This window comes from Lepidochelys kempii, chromosome 3, assembly GCF_965140265.1.
Source record: "Lepidochelys kempii isolate rLepKem1 chromosome 3, rLepKem1.hap2, whole genome shotgun sequence".
Classification (NCBI taxonomy): domain Eukaryota; kingdom Metazoa; phylum Chordata; order Testudines; family Cheloniidae; genus Lepidochelys; species Lepidochelys kempii.
The window spans coordinates 198,910,588-198,924,738 of NC_133258.1; the positions used below are offsets into that span (position 1 = coordinate 198,910,588).

General features: G+C 41.7%; 1 protein-coding gene across 9 annotated transcripts in view; it reads right to left on the reverse strand.

The window, feature by feature from the left end:
* Nucleotides 1–1,418: 1,418 nt before the first annotated feature.
* The window catches only part of SPTLC3 (serine palmitoyltransferase long chain base subunit 3), a 292,121-nt gene continuing 279,388 nt past the window's right edge, over nt 1,419–14,151 (reverse strand). For all 9 annotated transcript variants that reach the window (XM_073339599.1, XM_073339595.1, XM_073339598.1 and 6 more), the window contains 3 exons: nt 7,550–7,685; nt 5,643–5,772; nt 1,419–3,267 (listed from right to left, as the gene is read on the reverse strand). In XM_073339599.1, coding sequence (XP_073195700.1) covers nt 3,154–3,267; nt 5,643–5,772; nt 7,550–7,685 — 380 coding nt within the window. In that variant the 3' untranslated portion in view covers nt 1,419–3,153. The remainder of the gene's footprint in view (nt 3,268–5,642; nt 5,773–7,549; nt 7,686–14,151) is intronic.

Sequence of the window (14,151 nt, forward strand, 5' to 3'; positions counted from 1 at the left end):
ACCTCTTAGGTCTTACCAAAGCACCCACCGGTGGACCAGCACTTTAACTCACCAGGCTGCTGGAGCTGGCTGAATTTGCAAAGGGTTATTGAGCTCACTAACACAAAAGACTTGTATAAGGTTGTGTCACATGACATCATGAACAATCTTTATTGATTATTCAAAAAACTTAGGAAGAACTTCTATTAAAAGCCTAAAATAAACCAGCTATAGATCTCCACTTGTTCAGACAGAGAAATAAATCTCCCACAAATGTATACTCCTTCAAATGGAATACATTTTATGAATCATTTCCCAAAAATCTGTGATCATTATACTGGATGTGTTAATTTCCCAACAGATAACCCATCACATGATGATTTTTTTAAAATGAAGTGAAGTGCCTTCATGACCAAGGATTGGCCAAATTCTGATCTCACTTACGCTGGTGTAAAGCTGGAGTAACTCCACTAAGGTCACATTGAAAACTAGCGTGAGATAATTAGCACTCGATGGGAAATTCTGGCCCCGTTGAAGTAAATGGGAATTTTGCTATTGATAGAAATGGGGCTAGGATTTCACCCCAAGCATTCAAAGCTGAATACTTTTTCTAATACGTAAGATGTGGAGGGAATCAAGGGAAAGCATATAATATTTATATATAAACTGACAACTCTGAAAAATAGAGGGCCTGTCTCCTTAATATGAGAGAGCGAGCGAGCAGAGAGTAATTTTTGAGGGCAGGAGGAATTTTGCTTTAGACAGACAACATTCCCCAATAGGATGAAAAGTGATCAGTCTCTAGCTTAATGAAACTCAGGCCTTGCTGAGAGAAATATTGCATGGGTTGTACCAGCACGTGTAATGCTATTTTCTGAAGTATAGACTGTGACCATATACTCTAAGATGGGAGGTCAGAAGTCAGCTATACTAATTTACACGAACTGGCCACAGATGTGCAGGAGTGGAGAGCAAAACTCAATATATCAACTCAGTTCTTTTTCCTTGAAGGAAAACACTCCAAGGCTGCAGACCTTTCCCTTCCTTTCCCCATCCTCACAGAGTAGTGTTAAGCACACCCTCGCCCTACATGCAAATTGCCTGGAAGCTGTATCTTGCAAATAGGTGGCTTAACAAAGAAAAAAAATCACGTCAAATGTAAAAAAAACCCACAACCCAAGAATATTTTTAATATTTCTGCAGTGCATTTACCCTGATGCACAAACGTCTTTAGTGCTTCTCAAGTTCATCGGTCAGAGTGAACAATCATATGAATCGTAGAATCAGAGAACATCAGGGTTGGAAGGGCCCTCAGGAGGTCATCTAGTCCCACCCCCTGCTCAAAGCAGGACCAACCCCAACTAAATCATCTAAATATGACACTATTTACTTCTCCTTGTCCCCCAATATACACGTGCTAAGCTGACCTTTGATAGGATGGAATGTTTTGTAATCAATTCTTAAAGTTATAGCACCACTGGATTTTATTAACTCGCATAACAAAACAACAACAACAACAAAACCCAACAAAACCCAGGACCTCATAACTGATCAGCCTTGTTTTATCCTTAAAGCTGCTTTAACAAGCAGGGAGTAATATATTGCAATTGGTATGCCACAATTCAACTGTTATTTCTTAAATCTAATATTGCAGCTGTAGGTTAAGTTTACACCAGAGCTTTCAAGAACATGAAAGTGTGGTACATCTGTGCAACAGAAAGCTAAACATCTCTTGATCTGATGTGTTTACAGTGACATCTGATATTGTGGAAGGGTTTGGAGTTTGTTAAAGCTACAGAACAACTTTTAACTGGTGTCATACAACAACTATGGTCTGCAAAAATCTCCTCATAAACTGCTCAGCCTGATGTGAGACAAGTAAAGCGAGGAGGATAATGTTTTCTCAAGAATCTTTGTAGATTCGTTTGATGCAATGGAAATGGAACTCTGACCATAACTTCTCTTTCCGACTGTGGGCCATATGCTCAATTATTTCAATCAAGCATTTGAAAAATAAACACCATTTAAATAAAAACATCTGAATACATCATAATAGCATAAAGAGAGAACACAATATGTCAATGAGTGATACTTAAATCAACTGGGGGAACTTAGTACATTCAGAAATCAAAGAGCCTTCAAGTTAACAGGTGGCAGAGCTGTGTATGGTACCCCGGACTTCATATTCTGTGTAACGAGCAGCTTCAGCATTATTTACTAGTTAGTGCATTTATTAAGCTCATAAGTAGTTCGAGAAACTTGGAAATGGGCTCATAAATGTCAGCTGCAGTTTGTGAACTGCAAGTATCTGAGTGTTTTGATCAATGCTTTTACAGGAAAGTTAAAGGGTTATTAAAATTGTTTACTACTGCTACATGAAAAGGGAACAAGCCTGCCGAGTAACTTCAGTGGCAATAAGATGCATAAGGCTGCAGATTGAATGCTGCAGCAGAAAAGAGTTTACACCTTTAACTAAAAGATTCAATTCACACACAACATCCGAGTCCACACCACTAGGAAGCTTGTTGCATGTTCTTTCTTCACAATGAACGATATAACTTTATGGTTGGTTGGTTTTGTCTGCAACATTAAGTGACCAAGAACACAGGTTTCTGTCAGAAATATTTAATATGAGTAGGTTTCTGTATGAACGTTTTCTCATGCGCTAGTATGTCCTTCTGACACCTGCTGTCCTTTGAGAACTCAAAATGTGGAAATTAGGTAAGAAGATCCTTATCTGCCATTTCCTCGGAGGCAATCCACATTGATGCATTAGGTATTATCCAGTCTGACAGCTGAAATTCATGTAAGCTAACATACTACACTGGAATCCATTCAGGTTTCAAATTTATTATTTCAACCAGAATTAAGAACTACCCAAAGCCTCTTCATAAAAAGGCACCAAGGCTGCACAGTGGCAACTTGACTAATGGGGGACAGTCTGCTTGCATAAAAAATACCTTAAAAAGCATATAATTCCATGGGAGTAGATCTGTAGCAATAGTCTCTTGCACATGGAAATTGGATACAGTAAAATGCAACAACAGTGCTTCCCCTCGGTTCAATTAATTGAGAAATAAAAATTGCCCTTAGAAAGGAAGAAATGCATTCATATTTCTTAGGCTTTTTCCTCTTTTTTGTAACATCATAATGTTCTCTTCATGGGTGGGAAATTTAATCTTCAAGTTCAAAGCCTGTTTCATCGTATAGTTCAGGATGAGATGACCTGGAATGCCGTGAATACTTCAGTTGCAGAAAATCGCCCAATTCATCAAGGGCATTCAGGACCTGCAAGATCATTACACTGTATCAGTTATCTTAAAAGGATTTAAAGCTGTTCTCACTTCTGCTTTACATCTGAACAGCAAGTGACACAAAAACATATGTGGTTTTCACAGTTTAAAATCAAACAAAAAGGAATAAAGTCAAAGGGGTGATTTTTTCTGTTAGCTACACTGGTGAAAGTCAGTGAAAACAATTGAGCTACACTAGATTTACATTAGCATCACTGAGAACAGAATTTGGCTCTACGGTAGGCTATGTTGTGGCAACATACAGCTGGCCTGCTCCTATAATGTGAATGGCTGCACATCCTCAACTCCGACTGGATTCAATAGAGAGCAAGGGCATTCAGAATCTCCCTGGAGAAGATCAGAACCCTGCAGCCTCAAGCCCATGCTGAAGAGCAGCCAATAGGTTCATATCAACTAAAAATATAGCACTTGTCCTTTCAATCCTGTTTCTGTTTACACAGTAACATATGCTCAAGAATAGAAAAGTTCCCCCCACCTGGTTTAAGACTGTGATAAAATGAGCTAAATAAAGAAGGACCTGCAAAGTAATTCAGAAAAATTACCATCCTTGGAAACTTTCCATTTTATGGGTCTTCCCCTGTATGTATTCCTGCCAGTGGTTTAAACCAATGGTTGTTGTGGTGAGAAATGGAACAAGAGCTGTGTGTTTTTATCTTACATTGGATATACAGCACAGTCATGCAGTGGTTGTCGTTAAAACCTTTTCAGCTGCCTGAGGTAACTAAACCACACTACCCAGAGTGTTTCCCATTTCCCACATAAGGCATAGGGAACTTTAGATAGTGTTGCAAACACTATGGCAATGATACCTAGCTGCAAAGGCAAATCTGGAACTTGTAAAAGGTGACTGCCGAGGAGCGGCCCCAATTTGCATACTGCAGTGAGATGAATTGCAAAATCAGTGCTTGAAAATTGTAACTTTCCTGTTTTTAATGCTACTGTTTTAAAGAAAGAAAACCTAAGCGAAATAAAGAGATTAAGCTCCTAATCTCCAGGGTGATTTCACTGTGTATTACTGCAGTTGCATAATCAAAAGCTTAGGCAACTCTGGAACTACACAGCAAAATAACAGCCTACCTACCTACACCTTGGTAACTAAGCATTGATATATATATATATTTATTTTACCATTCAACTTTAACTTCATGTTGAGTATTCCGTTGTTCCTTATTGTAGTTTTAAGATTAGCAGGAATTTCCTACTGCACATGTACAAACCAGATTTTTCAATTTTGTTTCTAAAATGGTTTAAATTGGCCTGGAAACCAGTCTTGAGTATAGGGCTAAGGCCTCAGTCCTCCACCTGTGTTTGGATCCATGTGCTCACTGAGGTCTGCTTGGGCACAGGGGCCAGCTGCATGGAGTCAGAAGCAGGATCAGGACTCTCTTCCCACTTCTGAGGAAGTGAGCTGTAGCTCACGAAAGCTTATGCTCTAATAAATTGGTTAGTCTCTAAGGTGCCACAAGTCCTCCTTTTCTTTTTGCGAATACAGACTAACACGGCTGTTACTCTGAAACAAATCTTCCCACTTTGAAAACACTGAGTGTATAAAACGCATCAGTTTCTGAGAGTTATGCTCATGCAAAAAGAGCCTTAAAATCTGTCGGCAACCAAAAAAGTTCCACCCTTGCCTAACTCAAAAATGGATGAACATATTTCATCCAAATTTGCTTCTGCCTCACGGGGTGGGGAAAATCACCCTTGGACTGCAAGGAAGATGGAAAATTTCAATCTTAAAAATACTTTTTTTAGGAAGTTATAAACAAATGGAAACAGAAGTTTATAATGCAAGTCTCAACATAACTGTAACTGCCCTTCCGGAAGCAAGTAAAGATACAGGGATGAAACTGGTCATATCGCACCTTTTAGCCCTCTTGTTTGATACAAACAATTCCAAATATTGGACTGAAAGTTCCACATGTATCATACAAAAACCTAAGACATATTTTGCTGCTGCAATGTAACTCACATAAATATGGAATGAATATAAGGGCATGGACACCCTTATATGCAATTACCACCACATCATTTAGCATTTCCTGCCCTAGCAATTTTGCCCTAGCAGTTAAGTTTAGTCTTGATGTGCTCCTCATATAGGTCTTTATTATTCTTAATTATTATTATTATTTGGTCACTATTAGGAATAGAGGACTATAGTACAGTTAATTGTTGTATAATTTAATATTTTAAATAAAATATGTAATTATAAAGGCTTTAAAGATCAAGTGACAAAGATCAAGAAAAGCAAATGCAAAATGAACAATTGAGATTCAACATAACAGACTTGTAGCTTCTCCCAGCCCCTCTAGCATCTGACGTTAATTTCACCAGGACATCTGCTCTGCTTACCGTGTCTAACATCTCCCGTGTATGTGCAGCTGACACACAAAACCGAGCCCTCGATTCTGTGATAGGAGTAGCTGGAAATCCAACCACAACCACCCCAATATTTTTGTCTAACATGCGCCTAGCAAAAGCCCTGGGAGGAGGGAAAGAAGAAAACAAAAGTGAGTTATTCCCAATAAAGCACAAAGAGAAAACGCTCAAGTGTGAAAAACAATGGTTAAAAAATCCTAGCCATACTGAAGTCAATGGGAGTTGTACCATCAACTCTCCACTGCCTTCCTTGCAGCTTGTGTAGTCATTTTCACCTCTGCAAAGCGACCGCCAAATACAATCACTGATGTAAGTGAGCAGAGAATTCTGATTAGGAGCAATTTGAAATCACTGTGCACAGGTGCAAATATCTATGTAAAGTGTAAGGCAGCAAGAATCAGACCCTATATGAGGCAAATATTTAGATTAACAGATGGTGATAAATAAATAATGAATGCCATTTAGATCGAATTTCATTGAACAAGGCACTGAATATAAAGTAGAAGGATGGTCTTGTGGCTGCAGCACGAGACTGGGACTTGGGAGACCTGGGGCTAATTTCTGGCTCTGCCAAAGACTCCCTGAATAGGCAGGTCATTTAACCTCTGTGTGTCATTTTCCCACCTGTAAAATGGGGAGAACAGCTACCTGCTCGGGGTCCTGAGGAGAAAATTGTTCATATTTGTGAGGTAAGTAATGCAGAGGGACATAGATCAATTCATAACACTTAGCATGGACTAATTGGCCTCAACTACAACCCATTCTACCAATCTGTGCAAACAGGTAGAGGAGACTGTGGTCACAAATAAACTAATCCAAAGAGGAAGCATGCATGAGCCATGGGGACAGCTACAGAGGGACTCTGACAAACAACTTCATGAGGGACTTCCAGAGATGGGGCCCCAATGCTGAGAAGTCTCTGCACCTTGACTGGTCCACACTGAACTTCAGGATGGCAAGGGGAGACATCTTAGTTGATCTCCAATGCCTCAAGAGGGAAACAAGATGGTTCTGCAACTAAGGATGTCTCCAGTTTTCCCCCAGCACCCAGTCCAGCTATTTGGGTTGTGTTCTGGGCTGAGGATTTTCTATAGCTTATAATTCTAAGACCTGCTTTCTGCCCGTCAGGTAGTCCTTGCAAGAGGGCTTGATAAATAATTAAACTTCAGACTAAAAGGATCCTAGTGTAACTGGGAGACAGGGGAGTTCACTGTTCCCCACAGATCCTGAAATGCTGATGGAAGCTTGGCCATAGAAGGATACAAGTTCTCCGTAAAAGAGCTGGCCTGTGTTCACATCGGAATGAGTGAATTATCCTGGTGGCTTTACTGTTACCAGGTCTGATGGGCCAGGGTAGGACCCATATTTATGGTCTAAGAAGCAAAGGCTCCTCCAGAGAGTTACTTTTGCAAAGATTCCAACTCCCTACACTCTGGGCCTTTGTAGATAAGCTAATAGGTTACTGCCAATTTCCACTTACACAAGTCAATAAAGAGTTATCGTCACATACTGTAAAATGGTGTAATGTACGTCAGTCTAAGACATGTCATATCTTACATAGAGAACAATGAAATACCTTCAAAATAATTAGACACCAGCTTTTAAATTATTATAATTTTTCAAAACATCAATAGAAAGAGAAAGAAGAGTTTAAATTTTTTAAAAATTCTGTATACTCATTTAGTGTATGGAGAAGCTGGCTCAAAATCAAGGCCAGGATGAAGGCCAGGATTAAAGCTACCTATGGCAAGTTCACTGAAAGGAAGAAATTTCTCCCTTGCAACATCTACAGCAAGTAGCCAGATTGAATAGTTTTAAACATACCCTCCATATAATTTTAGTGTAGTTTGTTTGCCTGCCAGGCACATTTCAGTACTTACCCTATTTTACCAGGCATATAAAGGAGCAAGGGGACAACAGGGGAATCATCATTTCCATAAACAATGAAACCCATTTCGTGCAGTCTCTGCCTGAAGTATCTTGTGTTTTCTCCTAGCTGGCGCACTCTTTGAAGCCCTAAAATGAGACAGTCATGAAATCAGTCAGGGCACAAGATCTCCAGGAAAGCAAAACAGGGACCTGTAAGTTTCAGAAACATTTAGCTCTCCATGAGATCTTTACATAGATATTGGATCCATAAGAAAAATATTTAGTGAGTCACCTGTACAAGCCACATAAATACAGAGGCACATACTGAACCTAGGAATGGTTTCAGAGTAGCCGCCATGTTAGTCTGTATCCGCAAAAAGAACAGGAGGACTTGTGGCACCTTAGCGACTAACACATCTATTAGAGCATAAGTCCACTGACTTCTGCTGAATTATGCCTGACCTACCATGGCGTGAAATGAGACTCAAACCTACTGTATTCAGACATACACTCCTACAGACAGGAGTATTCTCTCTCTGTCTCGCTGGACATAGATTAGGGAACAGTTGCCGTTATAGTGCATATAGTTAAAAAGGACATGTTGGATGAAATCTACGTATTGGCAGCAGTGGTGGTCTGGTATGATAGTGTATACATCCATCCAGCTGGCTGGGGGGGGGGGGGCGTGTCCTTCAGTGCGGCCGAAGACTAGAGCCAGTGAAGGACCCAATGTCGAAGTGCCGCTGAAGACCCAGAGCGCCGCCTGACCCGACGCCAAAGACCCAGAGCACCGCCGGGTGAGTACAAGTGGGTGACACCTTTTTTTATCTCCATTCCCCTTGTTTTCTCTTGCCGCAAGATGTGCAAATTCCGTTCAAAATAGTTGCAGAGATTTTTCTATCACAACCTATTTTTCTATTCCTATTCTATCATCACCTATATTCAAGGAAACCTGATTCCACAGGTCTCGGTCCGAATCGCACTGCAAATTCATAGACAAGGTTCAGGTTCCCATGGGTTTGCACCCGTACACATGAGCTGGCCAAGAACAGAAGTGAAACTAGTAGCCTTGGAAGAGTGAAAGCAGAATTCATCTTACTGCATTTGAGTACCATCCTTTCTGGAAGACAGAGATGTGTCCAAAGGCAGAGGCTGCCCACTTCCTACCCCATATCACCCTCCCTTGCTAGTCTAGACCTAGTGAAACATGTCTGGCTACAGCAAACAAAGAACAATTAAAGAGAGGATAGAAAGTCAGCTTTGCATTTTTTCAACTTAAAAAAAAATATTTGCGCCCACCATTTTTTTTTTAAAACAATGCAGAAGTAACCATTTTTTCCACAGATGCATCTTGAGGTCTTCCTCTCACCCACCTCACAATTAAGTGCACAGGCACTGACTTGCTAATGTGCCAGGGGGTGCTTGACCCCCGGCTCTGCCCCAGGCCCCGCCCTACCCCTTCCTCCAAGCCCCCCTGCCTCTTCCCCTCCCCTAGCACACCACGCCCTCGCTCCTCTCCCTCCCTCCCAAAGCCTCCTGCACGCTGAGAAACAGCTGATCATGGTGGATGGGAGGCGCGGGGGGGGGGGGGGGCACTGATAAGCAGGGCCTGCCTGCGTGTGGCAAACACTGACAGGCAGGGGGAGCTGCTGGGGGCTGCTGGTGGGTACTATCAAACTACCTACAAGAGTTTAACATGAAAGCATTACATAAAACCTGGGGCAGTGGTTAATAGTTCATAAGAACACAGGAACTGCCAGACTGGATCAGAGCCCCATCTCTGAGAGTGTACAGGACCATTGTGCCATCAGGCCCAAAGAGGGGTTCTGTGGATTTTTTTTAAAAAAATGACATGTGGACAAATTGGAGAAAAAAGTCCAGAGAAGAGCAACAAAAATGATTAAAGGTCTAGAAAACATGACCTATGAGGGAAGATTGAAAAAATTGGGTTTGTTTAGTCTGGAGAAGAGAAGACTGAGAGGGGACATGACAACAGTTGTCAAGTACATAAAAATTTGTTACAAGGAGGAGGGAGAAAAATTGTTTTTCTTTACCTCTGAGGATAGGACAAGAAGCCATGGGCTCAAATTGCAGCAAGGGTGGTTTAGGTTGGACATTAGGAAAAACTTCCTGTCAGAGTGGTTAAGCACTGGAATAAATTGCCCAGGGAGGTTATGGAATCTCCATCATTGGGCATTTTTAAGAGCAGTTGGACAAATACCTGTCAGGGATGGTCTAGGATAATACTCAGTTCTGCCTTGAGTGCAGGAGACTGGACTAGATGACCTCTTGAGGTCCCTTCCTGTTCTATGATTCTATGTGAGAACAAAGGGGGGGGGAATCTGCCTTCTGATTAGTCGTCTGCCTCACGGCCCCGCCTCCTCTGGGACAGAGCAACCAATCAGAGCTCAATCACCTTCTTTTCCTCACTCTGCTCCTGTGTGAGCGATGGGGTGGCTCCTTTGCCCCTCTCCTTCCCTTCTGCAGCTGCTGGCCTGGGCGGGGGAGCAGGGGGAAGCTCCTGGAGCTCGAGGTGTGCCGTGGCAGAGAAAAGGTTGGGAACCACTGCGTTGGAGGAAGTTGTAAGAACCCTGAAGTAGGCAGATATGGGGTAATCTGCCCTCCACATAAGGTATCAGCCTGGTCTCTAATAGAGATTGGTGTAAGCCCTTATACACAAGCTTTAATATTCCTTCTACGTTTTGCTGCTAGTAATTCTGATAACTCTGGATATTGCTGATATCCATATAAATATCTAATACCTTTTTGGATCGATCTTATTAACTTCTTGGGCTCAACAATATCCTGTGGCAAGGTCAGGGCCATCTGCTTCCCTCTGCTTCTGCAGATTGCTCCAGGGAGGCACAAAAGAGAAAGACCCAGTTCCATGGCAGACTTCCTCCTTTCTCTCAACCCTATGGAAGCACTGCAGGGAACTCATCACTAGTTTGGAAGGGGCAGGCTGGGAGGCCAGATGAGCTCAACAGCATTCCCCCACCCCCAAGTCACAGGGGAAAGCAACACAAACTACAGCAAAAGCTACTGCGGGAGAAGAGAGTGACAGGACCAGCGGTTGGCTGCCCAAGACAGTTACATAAACTAAGTCAAGAGTTTGGCCTATCAGATATTGTCAGAGTTCAAGGATGACTTTTGATCATTGGAGATAATGTGAAATGATTAAAGATACTTTAACAATATTTCAGATGTATTAACTTTCTTACTAAGTGACATCCAGGGATGTCTGCATGACAAGAAATTGCATTCATTCATATAATGTTTTCAGTTGCTTTGGAAAGCGCTTTCACTTGTATCAATGTGTTGAACAGAAAACAGCAATACAGGTCAAACAAGTGTCTTGAAATTCATTCAGATATTTGAAATATTACACTGTTGCTTTGATTTAATCTCACATATTATAGTCTATTAAAAATGATTTTCTTCTCCTATGGTTTTGATGGAAGACTAAGTTGAATGTATTTTTAAATAAATTATTCTTTTCCCCGCAGTCAAGCTTGTGAATAGATCAAACACATACAACATGCAAAGCATGTGTAGTTACACTAAGGATGTATATAAGCAGTTCCATCCAGTTCTAGAATAGCTATACAAGTAATAAAATTATGTATATTACCCACATCAATTTGGAAAGTAGAATCCGCAGCTGGTGATCAGTTTACACCCTGAAGCAAGAGAACTGATAGACCCTGTAATTTTTTTAGTGCTAGATAGTGTAACAGATGCTCTTCCAATTAATATAATTGTCTGATCCTTTGATTCCTTCTGAACTCTGTATTTGTCCCAGTCATGTCCTGTAGCATTGATTATTATGAAATAATTTTATGCTGAATTAGAAAATATTTCTGAGTATCTGTTCTAAATTTGTTGCCTTTCAACTGAGAGTGTCCATTTGTTTTTGTGTTATGGGAAAGGGGTAAATAGGAGTGTTTAACTCACCCTTCACTATACTATGCTGCTCATTGTTTTACAGACCTCCACCATATGCTCTCTGTCTCATTTTTATTCTTTCCAAATTAAATAATCCTTGTCTTTTTACATTCTCCTTTACGTATCTTCTTCTAATACCTCTGATTTTTCTGGTTGCTACTTTCCTTCTGGTGATTCCAGTAATTGAGGAGATGGCCTAATACCATGTTCCAAGATGTAAAATACCATTGTAAAAGTATCCATGTGCTTTATTCCCTAAATAGCAGTCATGCCCCCTGGCATGTTTCTGACTCGTTTGGCCCCTGTCCCCCGCAGCTGGGATGGCAGTAGGTTGCCCCCGCCCTCCTGGGCCCTGTTGTTGGGGACAGGGGCCGAGTGAGCTGGAGCCTCCTTCCCTCCACGACATGCTGGGCTCCTGTCCCCGGCAGCCGAGCCTGCCATTGCCTCCCAGCCAGGCTCTCTCAGGCAGAAGGGGTTCTGTCCAACTGTTCTGTTCCCCGCCCAGCTGCCAGGAAGGTGCAGAGAGAGAGGACAGAGCTCCTCTCCTTCCCTGCCCCCAGCAGGCCAATCTGGGGGAGCACTTGACCCTCCATACCCCATCACGTGTTGCCTCGATGATTTCTGGAAAGGTAAACTCCCAGTGTATGGGAGCGGTTTATTTCATCCCATGCACTGCTTTCTACTTGACTATTCTGATTTTCACCTGCCATTGTCAGAAGCTCTGGGACTTCTCACAACTCTCGCTATTCTTGATTGGGAAGTTGAGTGAACAACACATATAGTAGTACTGGTCCATGAGGCACTCCAGTGTAAGGATCAGATTGTCCTGGGCTCTTGCACAGAGGGAGAGAAGAAGGGTGAGTTGTGCAAGGGCCAGGGAGCACTGCAGTCACTGGGAGCACAGAGATTGCTCCTTCCATTTTGTCCCAGGTGCATGATCCACCCTAAAGGAAGCAGAGAGGAGACAAGGCCATGGAGCTCACTGGGAGGAGCAGTCTGTACCATCAAATGAATGGTGTAGATGTGTGTTAAGGTAAAATCCTTCTGATGCGTCCCATGGTGCAGTGCATCTCTGTATCACACTCAGAGACCAGTGGCTTAATGCTACAGTCTAGCCCTTATTCCTTTTCCACTGTAAGAATTGCCCATGTTTTACCTCCTACATCTTAAACAGCCTATAGGCATGACAGGGCCTCATCTCGCAAGCCATGTTTCCTCAATAGCACTGCATAAAGGACTTTCAGTAACAGCTTCTGGAATCAGAGTAGCAGCCGTGTTAGTCTGTATCCGCAAAAAGAACAGGAGTACTTGTGGCACCTTAGAGACTAACCCATTCTGGAATGTGTAACCAAGTTATGTCCATGAGTTCCTTTGTTGTATGCAGTGTTGTTTTAGCCATGTCGGTCCCAGGATATTAGAAAGACAAGGTGGATGAGGTAAAAAAAAAATAAAAAAAATTACCTTACCCACCTTGTCTCTCCATGAGTTTCTTTCTCGATTATTTTGTGGGTGCATTCAAAGAATACCGTTGCCACACTAATTTCTCCCCATCAATTTATACTTCCCTAAATTCTATATTTCACAGTTTTCTCAGCAAGAAATCCCAGGATTCCTGGATTTGCCCTTTCTATTTTTATTAAAAGTTGGCACCATAATTGGCCATCCTCCAGTCCTTTGCTTTAATAGTAGCCTAGATGTTCTACCCTTCAGATCCCTTAGAACTCTGATGAGTACCAGCTGGTCCTGGAGATTTATTGCCATCTAACCAGCTTTTTCATTTTTATACCTTTATCTCCAACAGTACTTCATCTTTATTACCTGTGAAGGATAACCACAAATAGACATTTTCCTCCCATTCCTGTCTTCCTGGTGGGGTGAAGACTGACGCAAAAAAAATCCCACTTAGCTTCCTTGTTATTTCCTCCTTTAGATCTAGCTAACCCTAGCTTCTTAATTCTGATGTACTTCAAATATGTGTAATGTGTTTGGGTCAACAGCTTCAGCTATTTGTGCTTCAAATTTCCTCAGAATCACAATTTTGTATTTCTTTTTAGTAATGTCACTTCGACTGAATTTGCATTATTAAGAGGATTTCTTTTTTTTTGGCCTGAATTAATTTTTACAAACCTGGGGCTGAACTGTGGTATCCCATTTACAGGAAGGTGCAATTCATCACGTCCAGAAGGCCTGAACAAAGTTTATGTGCCACTCCAGGTCATTTACTCACATGACCAATTCCACGGACTTTGCTGGGACTAAGTGCATGAGCAAATGCTCACCAATGTAAGTAGAATTTCCACAGTTGGGCTCTTGCCATTCAACTGTTGCCCTACTTTTCCGTTGTTTTTGTTCTCAGGAATGCAGACTTTGTGACTCTAATCAGGTAATTCTTTAGCAGTCTCCATTCGGATTCTATGGATTTTCATTTCCTAGCTTTCCCCCTTCAGGCTGTATCTAACCTCCTCTTTAAAAAGAAAATAAAATCCTCTTTTCTTGAAAGGTACCATCACAGTACTATCTCCTGGCATGGTCCCCTGCTGAGGTCATGTCAAATTGTATCTTTTTGTGTCATTGGGCCAAATGAGGCAGTTAGGAAAAGAGCTGTAGACTGATGAAGAGTGTGGTAAGTTAAAAGTGATCTGCAAAATAAAAAAATGGGTTTCTACCC